Source organism: Bactrocera latifrons, unplaced genomic scaffold (assembly GCF_001853355.1).
Source record: "Bactrocera latifrons isolate USDA-ARS-PBARC rearing strain unplaced genomic scaffold, ASM185335v1 scaffold_12, whole genome shotgun sequence".
Lineage (NCBI taxonomy): Eukaryota > Metazoa > Arthropoda > Insecta > Diptera > Tephritidae > Bactrocera > Bactrocera latifrons.
Window position 1 is genome coordinate 2,455,925 of NW_017534630.1, and position 18,442 is coordinate 2,474,366.

Here is an 18,442-nt window from a genome sequence, read left to right on the forward strand (position 1 = left end):
CAAAAAAAAAAACAAAAAAAAAAAAACAAAAAAAAAAACCAAGGCAATGGTTTGGTACATCAAAAATTTGTTCCCTAGGGGCGGACGGTCAATAGGGAGTTCTATTTGGCCATACTAAGTCGTTTGTGTGAGAAAAAGCCGGAATTGTTGAAGAATAATTCATGGATTTTACACGTATTCACCAAATTTGACTTCGTGTTATTCTCGAAACTGAAATTCCCTCTCCGTGGATGCTATTTTCAGTCGATCGGAAAGATTTAACCAAATTCGCTGGCAATCCCTAAAAATGCTTATGAAAAATGTTTCGACGACTGGATTAAATTGTTTACATTTTATTTACAATTTCTGGATACTCTTTTGTGACAATGTAAATCGGAATTAATTTACATTTCTTTAATGATTAGTGTTTTTCTACATAAAACTAAACCTTATATATATAATACATATACACTTTTGACTGCTATTGAAGTAAGAGTAATTAAAGATTTAATCACTCGAAAGTGAATATTTTTAAATGTTGCTCCTAAAAGTCTCGATGTAAATTACGCTGTCAACAATTCATAAATACTCGAAGCTTTCGCCAAAGTTTAAGATACAAGTAATTGTTTTTAACCATGACACAGTTTTTGCTAAGCCTCATTATTAAAGATTCAGGAAAATATTTTTGTTGAAATTTTAAGGTAATTTAAGGTGACAGTCGATTTTCATAGGATCCTCTTCAGTCACACTTTTCACCAGTAAAATACTTCCCCATAGACAGGAACAGATAGTAATCACTTATCCCGTCTGTCATAGTGGCTTCCGGGCGATTGTTTCTCTGATACCAATTGTCAACAGTGCAGATCCGAATGAGGAGTTTGACTAAATTGAAGCAGCACATGTTACGTAATACCCTGCCAATTTCAAACTTGGTCACCGAGATTCGTCTACAACTGTTATCGCTTCACAAGTTTGTCGATATTTCTGTCACTCAGGATCGAAAATGGTAATTCGGTCCATAAGACAGAACTCGTCTGGAAACCATACCAACCGAGCTGCTTTTCATATTCAGCTTCCATGCTTCTATGACGGACAATTGGTCGGAAATGACGAAATCACCATTGTGCATGACTGTTCCAATTTTTATTTCCATGAAACATATGTACATATTATTACTGGCGATGAGTTTTGAATCTATGCTTACGGCACAGAAACAGACGCTCAATCGGCCGAATATCACGGAAAACCGTTTTGAGTCAATTGAAGACATTGAACTTCAATTGCTCCGCGCGTTGAAGGCTTTTCCGAAAATTGACTCTAACAACTATTTCAAAGACTTATATGTAGTTTGATCTTTGATAATATATCTTCTTTCCTTGCGCCATTTAATAAATTATGAATAAAAGTAACTTTTTTAATTATGGCATCCCAAAAAATTAAAAAATCTGTTATAAATATAATACCTCAAAAGTGTAGTTCCAAAGAAATCGTTAATTGCTGCAATACGAAGGCATCATTAAAACTCATTCAAAACCAGTAGCAACTGCTCGCCCCAATTAACTGCTGCTATTTGAATAGATAAAACTTAATTACACAACTGATAAGCCACTCGAGTTTATTAGCAATGCATTAGGAGTGTACACACAACCCTAAAAATAGTAACGGCGCAAAGCACAAATGTCATTTATTCGCCTCTCAAGGCATTAAATTAACCTTTTTATTGCACATTCGCGCGCCAAGCACACACAAACACACATACGCATGCATACATATGTAACATAAGTGCCTGCATATGTAAATAATTGGTGGCCCCCTACTGGCGTTAGTGACATGCGCACCCACACACACACACACAGAGATACACTTACACACACGCGTGCATCCCTTCAGGTGCTTTTCGAACAATTAAAATTACATGCGAAGCGCTTGTAGGCGCCACTCAAGCAGCGTTACCCAAGCGATCGCAGACAACAGCGCTAACAACAACAACAATAACCACAATTAGAATACACGTAATGTGATAGAGAAATGAAAGCGATAGCAACGGAAGTGAAATAGTTTGTGGGCGATGAAGGGGGCGCCACTAGTGTTCGTAGGTATGTATGTATGTGCGATGGTTGGGTGGCAGTAGGGAGGCCTGCCGTTGACGAAACTAATGCTACCCACGCTGGGTGAGCCACTTAAATGTGCGCTTATGAATATTTTGTTGGCTTTTCACTGTAGCAAACTGTAAATGTATTGAATGAAAGTTCAATTGTAAGATCAGATAAATAATTATATATGTATGTGTGCATATATAGAACACTCTGTTGCTAGCTGGACTGGTGAGGCCGCTATCAACACACATCAAATTGTACCCAAAGTGATATGAATATGATTTTATTTATAGGAAAAAATCGATTAAGTAAATAAAATTGTTTCGCAGCAACAAAAACAACAACTACAATAACCAACGGTGTTGGAGTATCGGTGGGGCGTGTGTTGGCGCTGGTCGTGCTGTGTGAACTTGCGCACATGTGTATTTACTTATGTTTGTGAGTGTGCTGGGTATGCGGGTTGCGGGTCGCTACTTTTGTTTACAAATAACTGTTTATTTGCTTGTGATTACGCTGGAATCAATGAGCTTTAAAAATGAATATAAAAGCGCTTTCACACGACATGTATCATAATAGAAAAGTAAACAGGAAGGGCATAATGTTTTAATGCATTGTTTGAACTGAACGATTTTCTCGGCAGAATTACACTCTACTGCATTGGAGGCAAAGGCATCGCATCAAAAGTATAATGAAATTTTCGTGGAAAAACGCAAAGCTTCACATTCATATTTATACAAAAATATCTACTTATTATTTTATAAACACAAGTTCAACACTAAGGCGGCTGGTTAACGACGTGCAGTCTGGCTTTTATCAGAATTTGAATTAGAAAAGTCGTAATATGGTATCTGTGAATATTTATCTCTAATTAATTTGAAATTTCGAAATGAAACAAAAACATATTCCTGCTAAAATATTCAAACCAAAATGCGGTTCAAATATCGCTGATAATCATACCAAACCCAAAAAAAAAAAAAAGATGCATCGAGGAATGGGTTTTTCATTTTAATTATAAAAATTCTTTAATAGCATAATTTCTTAGCTGTGAATGCGACTCTTTTTTTAAGATATAAAAAAAATCTTATGTATTTAAAAATCTGATATGCCAAATCTTTCTTCATTAAAACTATCACAATATTTTCAAGTGGTAGCAGACGTCAAAGCGTTGCTTATATTACACAAATTTCTGCATTAAATTTACATTTCGAAAGCATATTCAGATTCGCTTACTTTCATTGCAGCAAAGCTGCCTTTACTCACATTTTCGCATCACTGCTTTTCATGACTTCGAAAAAGATTTGAAAACCAACATCAAATTGTATGTCAAATTGTGAAATTGTGAATTTCCAAACGTTTTCCAACACATTAAGCTTATGCACTTGCGCTGACTTACTTGGCTACGCCACATACATACATACATACACACTTGCATATGTGTGCAGATTTGCCCCACACACTGATCCTCTCCTTTGACCTTCGCCGAATCTGTTTGCGCAAATGGAGTGCATTTAATGTTGCGCTCAGCTCGCTTATGCAATTGTGCAGATTTTATGTGTGTCGTCGCTTTGATACGCGATTATTGCGCTTTTCTTTTATGATCACTTTTTTTCCTATTTTTTCTACAATATTTCGCATTCACTTTTACTACAGTTGTTTTTCACTTTGCAGTGCTTTCGAAAATTCAAAGACTCTGGCAACATTTTCTCCACAATCCGCTGTGTGAGCCCTGCTGTCTCTTCGCTGTGCGAAAATCCCTATAACAACAACAATGACAGGCCCCCGTGTAGCGCATCACCGATATTTCGGTCACATGCATATGGCCATTTCCATTTGACTTCGATTTTACCGTGAGCTTTTGCTCTTCCTTTTTTTCTTTCTCTCTGTCATTGCAGTCATTACTTTTTATTGTTGCGCCGTTCCATTGCCTTAAGTTGGCTGCCGGTGCACCGCGGTGCCCGACCTACTATATTTATTTATTTACTGCACCAATGTGCGGTGAATGGCCACTAAGTGCAACAGCAGCTTCTCTAGAAAATTTATGCTAATAGCAAATTCGTTCAATAAAAGTGCCTTTTTTGTCCGATTTGTTTTTCGTTCGTTTTGCAGTATAACGAAACAAAGGGCTGGAAGTAGTGAGTGCTTTTATTGTTTTTGTTGTTTGCGAAATGCATTTGCTCGAGAGTGCAGAGCCGAGATTAGTCTAAATTGTGAAAATATTATTTTCTTTGTAGTTTCAAGTGAAGCGAAATGGCAGCGCTGAATAAAGGCAGGATTTTATGGATCATTTATAGTTTTTCGATAATTAATTTGAGAGCGACTGTTACGGCTTGAATTTTATAAAACACAATCTGAATAAAATTGTTTTTTAGAAAGTAGAAGAGAAGCGTGTCTCTTAACTGCGATGTAATTCTATGTGATGTATAATTTTTTTCAAAAATCGCTTTCACTATTGAGCTAAGAGCTTTCATTCACTCATTAAGTTATGATATTCTTTGAAATGGCTATACTAGATTTCGAATAATCGTTCCAGATATAATATAATCGGTAGTTTCGCCTCACCTACGGCGAATTGACGATGTATTGGGTCTTTAATTGGCTTGTGTATACGGTACAGCCAAATAGGGTGTCCTCAGAGTGGACGCTCAAGGCCGAGTCGAGCACAATTTAATATTTATTCAACACGCGCAGTTACGTTCGGCTCTGCTTTAAGCGTCTTTAGGGGCACCTTAATTTGATTTATCATAACTTCGCAATATTTATTATATTAAATAATATATTGCCCTGTCGCAGTGGTGAGAAAGCAGACTGTCTACCTCGCAACGTTACAATCGACCACAATACGTCCGGGATGGGATAGATACCGAGAGTTGAAGTTGGAAGCAAGATACATTTGTAGAAAGAAAAAAAAAGAGAGTCCGAAATGTGTGAGTACGAAGTGCTAGACAAACTGGTCGACATGGTTAATGCTCGAAAGTTCTATGAAAATATACGGCGACTAATAGAAGTTTTCAAGACCAAAGCGAACTCTTGTAGAACACCCAGAGTTGATTTCGCCACTGATGCGCAGGTTCTTAGACCCTTCGCTGGGTTCGCCGAAAGCGTGTCAACCGAAATTATTCAGTCTTAGTCTAACAAAAGCTAGACAGTAGATAAGAAACTGCATCGACGATACCAACCCGCTTCTTATATACAGCTTTGCAAAAACCACTCGAAAAAATATTTAACCGCACCGAGTGTGAAACTATTGAATAATATCCAGTCGAAACACCCAAAATTGCTGTCAGTTTGGCTTTTCTAATAGCAAATAGTTTATAGGATCTCCTGAACAAGAAGAATCCAACAGCCGTACAAGTTCTGAGTGCTGACCAGCGCTTAAAAGGCTCAAGAGTGGTCCCAAGATCCAGCGCTTTAGCGCAAGACTCGCTTTCCGTCGGATGAAATTGGGTAGGAGTATCTTCACGCGCAAGTTTATCGATTTTTCAATTTTTGGTATTTCACCTGTGACCGGCCATCCAAATATGTTTAATACGTAAGAAGCTTGAATGCACAATCAGCGAACTCAGAGAAATTATTCACTGCCACCTTAATGACAGCCAGCTCAACTTGAAAGGAAATACAGTGGTTTGGTAAACTGAAGTCAGAGATGTGGGATCTGCCTCAACTTGGTCTTTTCAGAGGTTATCAATATTTTTAGCCATGAGAGACACTGTGCTGAAATGTTTTGATTTGTTTTCGATTAAATATTCCGTAATTCCCAATAAAGTGTTGCATGTAAACTCTGACCCACTGAGATAAACGCCAAAGAACACCACATGCTCAAGCAAATACTCAAATATATACTCTTGTATACAAATATATATTCATAAATACATATGTATGTATGTAAATATTTATTCCATTGAACTGATAATATGTACATAGCTTTGTACGTTCCTTAAAAAAAAAATCAGAAATTAAGTGAGAGTTCCACTTTTATCGCGCTATGCTACCATGTCACTGTGTCCACGCACATTTCAATTCAATTTGCAGATATGCATTTCCATATACTCACACACACATACAAGCATACAGCCAACGGTATTTCCATTCATGACCACTTATAACAGTTATCTAAGCAAAATCAACACCTTATCGGCAACATGAGAAACCTTTTGCTCAGACAACGAAAACGCTTGAATATTCAAATTGAATTTGCTTGAAAGCATCCTCTCAAGCAAAAGCAAAACAACACAACAAAAAACCAACAACAGCAAAATAACAAATAAAATCGATAAACACGTTTCGTGCGCATGAAGAAACCGAAAGGATGCAAGTTGGAGGCAAATCGACAACCAAAAGCAGTCAAAATTAAATAAGCAGGTAAACCGGCAATAAACCAAAAGTTAAGCACAACAAAAACAACACGAAACACTATAAATATGCATATAAGAAATTAAATAATGTTGGATAAGGCGAAGCAAGTTGTGGAAAAGGGTTTTTTGTTTGCTTTTTGCTGCACGTGCCTGAGCGCTACTTTTATTCTTGTTCTTGCTATTTTGTTGCACGTTTTGTCTTTGTTATTGTTGCGTTTGGTAAATTTGTTTTTATTGTTTGCAAACTTTTTGCCGAACTTACCTTGTACAATTAATTTAGCATAACTGGACTCGCGAGTGCCGACCAAATTCTGCGCGATGCACTTGTAGTTGCCCTCATCGATGGGCTCCACGTTGCTGATTAATAAATTGCCGCCATCGACGACGCGTATACGTGAGGTGGGTCCATAAGATTTCATTTTTAAATCATCCAACGGTACGCCGTCCTAAAAAACACAGAAGTGGAAAGAGAGAGGGAGAAGGAGAGAGTTATTTTGACTACAAGGATTACATAAAATTATTTATAGCGAATATTAATAATATATATTTATAATGTATATATCTATATATATGCTAAATTAGAGTAACTATGTTAGCTTTAGCCTAGTAATGGGTGATTAAAGTAGACGTACTTTTTTCCAAGCCCTTTTTAACGATCGGGTCTTCTGGTCAACATAATCGGCCTACTGAGCGCACTAAGTATTCACAAACCCATATTGAGACCCAGTATTCATTATTGAAGAAGATAATATATATAGCAGTGAAGATAATAGCTGAGAGTGTACACGAAAACCATGGAAGGTCGATTCGGCGCTGTTCGCCACAACTCGGACTGACGTATGGAACGACTTGGTGCATTTTACGTCGAGACCTTATCGAATTGAAAGCGTACAAAATACACCTTGTGCTAGAACTGCAGCCGCTCAGCCCAACCTTCACAAGCGATATCGCTTCGCTTTATGGGATTATGAAACGTTTAAAGAAAATACGACGTTTGTGATTCACATTTTATTCAGCGACAAGGTCCATTTCTGGCCGCATTTGGGTCGAAAAACAACCTGACGAGATTCAAAATCTGTCGTTTCATCCAAAACAAGCAATCGATTTGGTGGAATCATTGGTTTATATATCGTCAAAAAATGATGCCGGAGAGAAAGTAACCGTATACCGTAATAACCGATTATTTGGTAGCTGAAATTGAAGCACGAGACTCGCCGACGTTTGGTTTCAACAATACGATTTGGTTGTACCAATCAATGGATTTATTGAGAGAACACTTCGGTGAGCAAATAATTTTAAATTCGATTATGGAATGTCCGAAGTCTATATGGAAAATTCTACTTTGATTCAGGCCTAGGAGCAATGCAACACGTGTCATTCGCGGAGTTACCAGTCAAAATGCTCGAACGTGTAATCGAAAATTGTACTAAAAGGATAAGCTAGCTGAGGCGTAGGCGCAGCCAACACTTGAAAAAGACTATCTTCAAAAAATAAATGCCCAAGAACGTTCTTTCGAATGATAATAAACATTCCCCAATAAATTTGACGTTTCAGTGTTTTTTCTTTAAAAAAAGTAGTACACCTCGAAATGGATCTCTCTTTATTTAACTCTATATCTATCGCGATAAGTTTTGGGTGTTACTGTCGTCCGTTAAGTGAACAAAAATTTTACTGTCTGTAGCAACATGTTGCGAGTGTAGCATAACAGCTTAATACAGGAAATATTTTGTGAGTAATTTATACCTATATATATATATATATTAGAAATATATTTCAAATATGCACATGTAAATATAAAACCTCCTACATATGTATGTATGTGTGTATTTTCTAAATATGTGCATAGCCATGTAAATATAAATATTCACAACATATTTATTACAAACACTCAATTTTTCCACACTTCAGCGAATTTTATTTACATTTTCACTTGACAAATGCGGCAAAACACYTTCGCTGCCACCGTGCGTCTTTACTTGCACCTCCGTGGCTTGTCGCCTGCGCTGGCATATCGCTTTCAAAGCGAATTTATGCACACATATTTCGCTTTCTGACAGGCGGGCGCATAAATAATTCACCGCTTTTCCATTTGTGCAAATAAATATGGCAACATTTGTGATTACGCACACACATACACAAATTGCATATATGTATACATATACAAACATATTTGCATAACTGTAAGTCAGACTGTACCCACATATGTAAGTGAGGAGTATATATGCACACGCGCATAAATGCACCAATTTGTGTTTCTATGTGTGTGTGCATGTGCAGGAAACGCTGCCAGCTGACAACCTGCTGGGCAAATGCACTCTAACACCATTTTTATTTATTTATGATTTTTCTTATGCGAAGGGAAAAATCAAAATGAAAAAGCATGTACATTTTCACTTGCAACATTTGCACAGCGCTGTCTCATGCATTATGCAGCAGATGTTGCGACTACTTCGTACTTACAGCACACGGTAGTAACCGACTTTTTGATGCAACAAGCAATCGCAAGGCGACAGTGAGGTTTAGAATTTTATAGGCGCTTCTCTTGCATTTCTTGGTCTAGTTTTGCTTTATGATGACAGTTTTTGGTAGGATATGTGTGCCACCGAATAATAATTTTCAACAGTTCATGCATGGCACCAACAAAATATATATATCTTTATACCTTCATATGTAATTCAACAATTTTTTATAATTCTTGGTACTAACCTTCACCCATATTAACGCCGGTTCGGGCGTCCCTTTCGGTGGACCACATTCCAGCAAAGCCGTTTCGCCTTTAGCCACACGTGTGTCCTTCGGTTGTGAGCGGAAGTCATCGCGTAGAACTGAAATGAAAAAAGAAAATGAATGAGAAATGATTGGTTATATATGTATGTAAGTGTTTAAGAAATATTTCACACATCAGGAACAATGTGGTACTAAGCAGTGGTTCATATATGTAAACTGATCTTCTAAATATTTAAGAGATTAAGTTAAACTTGAAACGGTGAAAAGAAATTATACGAAACGAGCGAGATTGAAAAAGAAAATAAAAGGTCCTTTTAGGGTAACGACTTGAACGTAAATGAAACTTAATAATAATGTAGGCTGGTAAAGTTAAATAGTAGACATGAGTCAGACCAATGTAATGCATTTGAAAAATAATGACTCCTGGGATCAATAAAATTTCAACTGTGAAAAACAGAGCAAACTCAAAGGAAGCGAAGTCCGGTAGATTGGTACGAAAGGCATGTTCCGTATGAATGGAATGGAATGAAATTAAATGGTAGAGTGGAATGAAATGTATTGAAACGAAGAGGAATGTACCGGCATCTAACAAAGATAATAAATTCAGATTTTCAATTAATTACGATACCGAAGAAGCCGCAAAGTGAAACGAATTGTTCGGATATAAATATATATGTATGTAAAGTATGCCAAGAAGGCCGGGAATCACGCTTAGACTACTGTGAACAATCTTCTGCCAGATAAAAATTTCTGTATTTGGATAATAATTCTCCACAAAGCGACTTGAACCTGTGACAGTTAAATTTTTTTCTGCTATTTGGTCCGACATATTTAAGTCCTTGATTTCGTAAAAGAAAACATCCGTAAAGGAATTATTGGAATTATTCCATCACATCCTCATCCAAGCAGCTTATTTAACTTGTAGCCGGTAGAATTTTAAATCCCGTCCAGTCAAAACTTCTTTCACTATTAAAAGTTGAATTTTGCTTAGGGCGATAATCTGACCAGATATCTTGTGATTTACTGCGAGTCAGAAGTACCTTGCGATTGTCAGGTATTAGTGTCCAATCAGCGCTTGATGAGCTCGGCGGGGGCCCATGAGCTGGTAGGTTCCGCAAGAAGTTAATGGACCTCTTACACGTTTTAATTCTACAGCGAGTAAGCCAAAAGTATCTGATCTAACAAGCTCATCAGTTGCAGTTTCCTGAAAATTCGTTGGGACCATTGGGTGTCTGGTCTAATCTTGAAGTAAGTCGATGTCAGAGCTAAGATGTCCATACATCCCCTTATTAATCTCGGGAAAAGACATAGTGAGCTCAATGTTAGAGCCTACTATCAGAGTAGATAGTCATCAAACTGAAACAGACTAAGCTTCGAATCTTACATATCTGGCAATAGTATCCCTATGATCCGACTGTCAAACCAGCACGTTTTGACTTACCTTATCCTTACCATGCTAATGGGGATAATGTATCCGTTTCAACAACTACAGAATGAGCTCCGGAGTAGTAGATCTGCTTCGAACATATGTATATTTTTCCAATATCGATTGGAAAGCTACTTTCTCAATGATCAAGAAGGCCGAACTTGAGGATAAATTGGCATATAAAAGCGAAGACAAAGGTTTAATAGTGAAATGTAGAAAAAGGAAGTTCCACAGGCAAAGAGAACACACTGAAGTTCTAGCTGACACAAACGTAGTTAGTGGGCGTTCCATGGCCCCTTTTAGATATTCAATATTTGTGTACTCAAAATTATTTTGGTGATTTAAACAAAAAAAAAAAAAAAAAAAACAAAAAAAAAAAAAATAATAATAATAATTAATTCAACGGCCCGCTTATCAAATTGCTTTTAAGTGACGCACAGAAAAGTATTTTATTAACATCTGAACCCACAACAAACTCTATATAAACCCAAGCAATATACATGCAAATACATAAAGACATCCGCTTCACGCAATTATTTCACACACTATCTTCCAAAACGTAACATATTAATGGCGCACAGCATACAAGTAATAATAATAATCGTAATTTTATGACGAAATTCCATTAGGGCAGCAATTAATGTGAACACCAGCGTCTCCGTGTGGGTGTGTGACCGACTTGAGCGTTGTTTAAATAGATTTTTATGCGACAAACACTTGCGCAATCTTCGAATCAACCTCATAGACGAAACCACGAGCCTCTGTTAGTGAAGAAATTGTGTCGTGCGCTGCGCATGCGCGTAGAAGCGCCTGCTGCTGAAGCTGCTAATCAAGTCGCACTCACTGAATGCTTGAATAACACAAGTATTGTCAATGAATATGTGATTTTAATTGAAAGCTAAGTTGCATGGTTAGCCAATGCATTTCCGTTCGTTCGCAAGTGAACGTGCAACGACGTACTGCGTAGTCAACTACGGGAACTGTTAATCACAAATGCAGTATAATCTCTGAGTTTTATGTATATTATTTGTTTAATTATTTGCCCGCTTCGTTAGAGTTGCTTATAAGCAACTTTTTTTGTATGGCTTTGCTTGAGGCATGCACGCTTTATACATAATTGTGCAACATATTGCGGTAATTTATGTCGCCACCAGCGTAAACATTTATTTAAATGAGCACAGTGACAAAATGACAGCATTCACTTTAATCAGCGATATGCAATATATATTTTTGAATATGATTTTATTTTGATGTCCTGAACAGGATATAAAGAGCTTGTCGATTTAGTCATTTCCATATGTCTGCCTCCAAACTAGTCCCTCAGTGTTTTAGATATCGGTCTGAAATTTGGTGCACGCTTTTTTCACACAAAGAAGCTGCTCATCGGAGTACTATGGCATATAGCTGTCATACAAACTGAGCGAAGAAAACCAAGTTCTTATATGGAGAACTTTTTTATTTCGCGAGATTTCGTTACGAAATTTGACACAGACAATTTTTTTAGATAACGGTACAATCTTCGAATAAAAAATTTCAGATCGAAACACTATAGCATATAGCTGCCATACAAACTGAACGATCAAAATAAGTTTCTTGTAAGACAACTTTTTTTCTTTAATGAAATATCCTCAAGAAAGTCAACGTTACAATCTCCGAAAAAAAATGTCATATCGTGGAGGGTATTATAGCTTCGTTGCAACCGAAATTAACGTTTTTTCTTGTCTTTTTTCACTTTCAACCAACTCGAAATCACTGCAACACTTTCTGACATGGTGCTGTCATTTTGCTTCTAATCACCGGTGCAATTATAAATGAAATTCAATTCAATTCAATGCATTTTTCGTTGCAAATGCATGCGACTTGACTCGGCTTGACTTGTAATTGACTTGCATTTGATTGGTGTCGACTCGCAGGCGGCGACGCGTTGCGACCATAAATCAAAGTTGTCGCCACTTTATTTAATTTACAGCTAGTTTTGATACACCCACCCAAAATTTGCGCCCAACATTTTCGAACACTTTAACAGTACTTATTTTTTTCATGGCTAGTTTTTCTTGCCACATAAGCGCATGAGCCAGCGCTTTCGAAATCCCAACGGTAATGCATGGCGCGGCGTAAGTTTGGCTCAAGCGTGGCGCAAAAGTGGCGCAGACAAAGCGCATGGAGTCAACCACAGACAAGCGCGACACCTTTTTCAGCTGTAAGTGGCATGTGGCATGAAGTGCTATGAGCGCGGTAAACGCTGCCGCCGTGCTGGCCATCAAGCTAACCACAGCTTGTGCGACCTTCGTTGCCTTTTGTGACAGCAGTGAGTTTGTGCAATAGTTTTTGTTGTTGTTTTGCTCTAACACTTTTATGCTTTGCAACGATTTTTTTGCGCTCATTTTCCATATTTATTTCATATTCAATTATTTGCTTCCTGCTTCATAAATTTCCCTTGAATGGCAATTCAATTCAATTCCCTGCAAAACAATTTAATTTTATCTGCGCTTTTTGCTCCACTTTTGATTCAAATTTATTTTCCATTTGGTTCTTTCAGATTTTCCCTCCAATCCGATTTTTGCACCATTTTTGACCGCTTTATTGCACCTACACACAAGCATTTAATTGTTTATGTGTGTACGTGTGTGTGTTGGCATTTCATTATTCGCTTTGTCTCCGCGATTTGCCCATTGTCTTGTGCTATAAATATTTTAAATATATTTTTTGACTTTTCCTTTCCCGCTTATTGTTTATGCAATGCCAGCAAGTGTCAGGCATAAATTTTCGCGCTGTCAAGTTGCCAGATTCGCTGCAGCGGTGCTGAGTGTGCACAGCCATTGAGCAGTTCAATGGAAAATGGTGTTAATATATATTATAAATCGCTTATGTACATACATATAATGCATATATTGAAATTTTAACTACGTTAATTGTGCTGCAGTGCCACTATTATTTGCCAAAACGCAAGAATTGTATGGCAAATAAATCACTGAACACAAATAGATCTCGCGCAGCACGCAGATAAAGGACGTTTGAATTCATTTGACCGGGCTAAAGGCCTGTATTGCATATATTCTAAACAAAATATATTTATTTTGTTTGTATTTAATATATATGTCATAAAAAATTTCAGTTTCCTTTGAGTTTCTCTCATTTAAATGCCTTAAAAGCCGAGAGTAAAGGTTTTGCAAACAAAAAATGTTTGTGTTAGTGAAATATTTATCACCTATGAAAAGCGTATATATTAGGGTGGGTCAAAAGAAATGTTATTTTTTTTTATATTATATTATATTATTATATACTTGTATTATTATACTGTGAACATATTGGTTTGTAACAACAAAGCTTAATTCAGTTCAATTTATGCGGACGCTCAGGAACAAGATACTGAAACAGCCACAGACACCTTCTCCTCCATTGTCCAGCTTTCGCCAGAAGAAAGGCTGTAACATCTCGGTTGCCATACTATTCACGAACCCGATGAATTGGCTGAAAAAGATATTAGTCTGTTCAATAAATTTGAAGATGGCCAAAAGTGCTTCGCTGGTATGCGACATCCTTTTTGATTCATACCTAATAGTTCTGGGCATCACAACGGACAAGCGTTTAAAGCAGTTAAAGGGGGATTATTCGTAGCCTGACGAGTAATCAGACCATTAACCTAAACTACATAGGTACCTAATATACCATCTATTTTATTAATTTCAACGCTTTCCTTGAGAAATATAACCGTTTCTTAGCAAGCTTATGTTCCATTGTCTTACCTTGCCTTGTAACGAGTTTTTCAATAAGAGCGCTACAAAAGTTTTTTTTTTTTTTGTTTTTTAATAAAACCAAAAAGGTTTGGGATATCAATGAAGTTCTTTATTCCTGTGAAAGTACATTTAAAGGCATTAAAATATAAATATTCGGTTATCCGGCATTGATTATCAGGGAAGAAGTACGCCCCAATGCCGCTGCCGGCCAATTTTTCGATGAAAATCTTGATTATTTTCAAGTTGGTGCTCAGCCCAATTCAAGCGGTCAAGCGGCTTTAGTTCTTGCGCCAATTTGATCTAGGAAGGCTCTCGGCTAAGATCTTTTCACAAAGTTCGCCAAAATGACGTCACAGAGATGCCCTACGTTTGAGAACGACATGTGAGTGACTGATTTGGGTATTCCTCAATTTATCCGCTAGCGGCAGCAATATTTTCGAAACTGCGGGAAATTCTTTGTCTCACTGGCACGGGAACATTTTGTAAAGCCACTGACTGCGAATATCGGTAGAACATTTTAATAATTTCGACTCGTTGTTGGATCGTAAATCTTTTAAGCGATGAAATGACAAACCTTACGTAAGAGAAATGTCAAAAAAGCGAGAAAAAATATGGCGTCATTTGCAGTCCTTATCGGTCTACTTTTGTATCATCCCTATTGAAAAACCCTTTAGAAATATTAGTAGTAATTCAGTTGAGATTGAAATGAGAAGCGTTTCGGAAGGCCAATTGTCGAAAATATCGATGAAATAATGCCAAGTCAGTACTGTAAGCACGGTTCGTTTTCTCGAGAACTAAACATTATAAGTAGAAGAAACAGTTTGGAACTATTTCAGAAAGGCTGGACAAAAATGAGGCTTGATTTAGGTGTGACGCACAAGATAGGGGAAACCATCTTCAAGAAGCAAACTTTCATCTGCGTGTTGATGCTGAATCGCAACAAACTTTGATTTATTCTGAAACGGATGCCTACTGGTGATAAAAAGTGGGGGATCGTCTAATCAGTCATGGACAAAATCGCTTAGAGTCGGAGATAACTGCCGAAGCCAGGATTTTCGTTTAAGAATATTTTGCTATATCTTTGGTATGATTGGAAAGGAATCATTCCCTATCAGCTGCTGTCCTACGGCATAGTTCTTTATATGGACATATACTATAGTGTGACCCAAGGAGAGGTACTGTTTTCAATACTCAATGCTTGGACCATCTGAAACGTAGCCGCGGCCAACATTTGAAAAAGATAATCTTCAAATAAATGCCAAGGAATGTTCTTTCGAATAATAATAAATATTTCCCTGCTGTGTTTTTCTGTAAAAAAATTGGGAATCCTTTTATAAACCATCGCAGAGCGTTTTATTCCACAGAAGCTACGCGAGCGGGGTTGGTAGATTTTAATTCAAATACTTTATAATCTGGATTTGGAACCCAGTAATTATCACCTCTATACTGGTTTGTGAAAAATTCGTCTGTGTGCGATCGTCATTATGGATAATGGTCTACCATAAATTAGTGTTTGTATAAAAACACTTTCAACAATTTATCAGAATAGGGCGCTATTTGACATAAATCAAATCTTTCTAAAACATTCTAACAAAACCTTCAATATAATTAATAAAATGATTTTCATAATGTTTCTACATAAACGTATGTGCAGAGTAAATCCACCGAAATGGAAAGCTTCTTGCTACTACTTATATAGATCTAACCAGAATCGGTAGATAATGCTGTTATTGCAACTGCCTGTCTTCCTGAGGAAGAAGAAGCAAACTTATAAAAATCAAATTCATAAGATAACTGTTTTAGTATAATTAAAATCTATAACTCAACAAGGCATAGAATGTGAAGCAGCGAAAACGATATCAGCGGCATGTGTTACAGATAAATATATAATGATAACTGGCAGGTAAAGCGCTCAAGAATGCCTAACGCGCACAGCAATCAAGGACAGTGGCGCGTTTAAGCCACGGGACAATGATAATTGCAACACACATAAAAGTGGCAAATGCTTTTTCCATCACTTTTTCACACAACTGTTCACTACATGCCACACACTGTTGCACATTCTTGCTTGTAATTGCGTAGGTGTGTGGGTGCGCGCGCTTTGTGGCGCTCACATTAACTTGCTAATTAAAATATTAAATTAGTTTCACGTGAGAAGCGATGCGTGCCGTGGCTACGCCTCAATGTAGGCAACTGAAACTACTACTCCTCCACCAGCCGAGCGCTAACGGCAATAGAGCGCGCAATAACACATACTCACACACTAACGCACGCAATTAAAAGAAACGAAAGGATTAAATTCTCAAAGCGACTCAATCTAATTGCGGAAATTCGTAGGTTGAGCGCCGAAGGTGTGTTTGGCAAATTAGCGCTGGCGCGTGAGTGTGTATGAGTGCGCTAAGTGTGCGTGCGTGTGAATTGTAATCCACTTGCGATGTGTGTTTGCGCGCGCGCCTTGTTTGCATTGTAGTTGGCAGCTGGCGGTGTATGCATTTAATTATTCCATAATTAGCATACAAAAATATTTGCAACACGCGTGATGCCGCTGCCGCGCCGAGTGTAAAGCGGATTGGCTTTGAAGGTGGTGCCTAAGCGCGTATGAAGGGTGAGGCAAGTGAATGTAGTTTGCTGGAGCTGAAGCAGGAAGAGTTAGAGCCAAGTGAGCCTAAGACAAAGGTGAGGCGCGTATCTAATTGAATTGAAAATGTCTGGTTTAAGCAAACAAACGCACACAAACACATGCACAGCTAATTGCCTCTTCTTTCATTGTGTCGCATTTATTATTAATTCATTTGTTCGCTCGCATGCTGGTCGGCTGCTGTTGAGTGCCCCAACGCTTGAACGCCTGCGGCTCCATGATGGCACAAAGTAAATACGCACAAAATGTTTGTGGCAAATACAAATAGAAAGGTGCAAGCATGCGCATACATATGTATGTAGCCACATGTGTGTGCTTGATTTGCATTGTAATGACGGAGTTAATGCAAATCATATACAAAGTTGAAGGAAAGTGACTAAAATGAGTGCTGTTGTTTGTTATGTTTGTGTGTAGTTGTTTACTTGACACATGCATTGCCTCGCGGTGTGCTTCGTTCTGTTTTATGGTGAGTTGTGTGTATATTTATTGTATAAAATATAATTTTATATGTCTTTGCTTCTACCGCAGATATTTGCAAATGTTTGTCGAGCTTTCTGAGTACTTCTTCAAACATGTATGTGTGTGTGTATGTTTGTCGAATTCGCCCTGAGAGTTGCCACAGCTGTCAGGTGCTTTGTTTTAAGCATTCAAACTAATACAAACATGCAGTGAAGCTTCTGCACACTCTCTGTCCCTTATACTCGTATACTATAAATATATTTGTCTGAACTTTAAAAAAAAAGGACCACGGGTAATTTTTACTCAACGATGGCACGATGTTCACACTTTTCCACATATGTAATATATAGAAATAACATCTGCTGGAAGCAGAAATATCAAGCTGCTTTTCCTTTACCTTATATTAGCAAAACAACATCTTCTACTTAACAACCCGCCTCGATATTTTTTATTTCTTAGCATATTTTCGATTACACTTACTTTGTCAATATACATATGTATAATTATATGTATATGTATAGACAGATATACAATATACATGTATGCATTCATAGATATCTTTCTATTGCTTATTAGCTCCTTGTTTATTATTCTAAAACGCTCAGTCGCCGTCGTCACCATTGATGCCTCTTGGCTGTGGTGTTAAATCCATCGGCGATAGTGCCAATAATGATAGTAGATCTAATCGTGTTTTAGCTAAATCATGTCGCTATTGACACCTCCGTTGTTGTAAAATAATCATAGTGACTTGATGAAATTATGCGTACATTTAAGGCAAGCAGACTTATAGTCAGAAGATATAACTTACGGCATTATCATTCTAAGTCTAGTGTTGGATCTCGTATTGTTTTTTATATCAAAAATTTGAGAAAAAACTGCCTGGACTTTAATGTATATAATATTATGTGCTTCTCGAAAATTAGAACATATTATATTATATCGGGTGATTTTTTTGAGGTTAGGATTTTCATGCATTAGTATTTGACAGATCACGTGGGATATCAGACATGGTGTCAAAGAGAAAGATG

The 18,442-nt window shown here is 37.4% G+C and overlaps 1 protein-coding gene across 3 annotated transcripts in view; it reads right to left on the reverse strand.

Moving 5' to 3' along the window:
- LOC108978317 (protein sax-3) overlaps positions 1–18,442 on the reverse strand; it is a 224,234-nt gene that overhangs the window by 58,414 nt on the left and 147,378 nt on the right. For all 3 annotated transcript variants that reach the window (XM_018948535.1, XM_018948536.1, XM_018948534.1), the window contains exons 4-5: positions 9,134–9,252; positions 6,690–6,873 (exon numbers count right to left, since the gene is read on the reverse strand). In XM_018948535.1, coding sequence (XP_018804080.1) covers positions 6,690–6,873; positions 9,134–9,252 — 303 coding nt within the window. The remainder of the gene's footprint in view (positions 1–6,689; positions 6,874–9,133; positions 9,253–18,442) is intronic.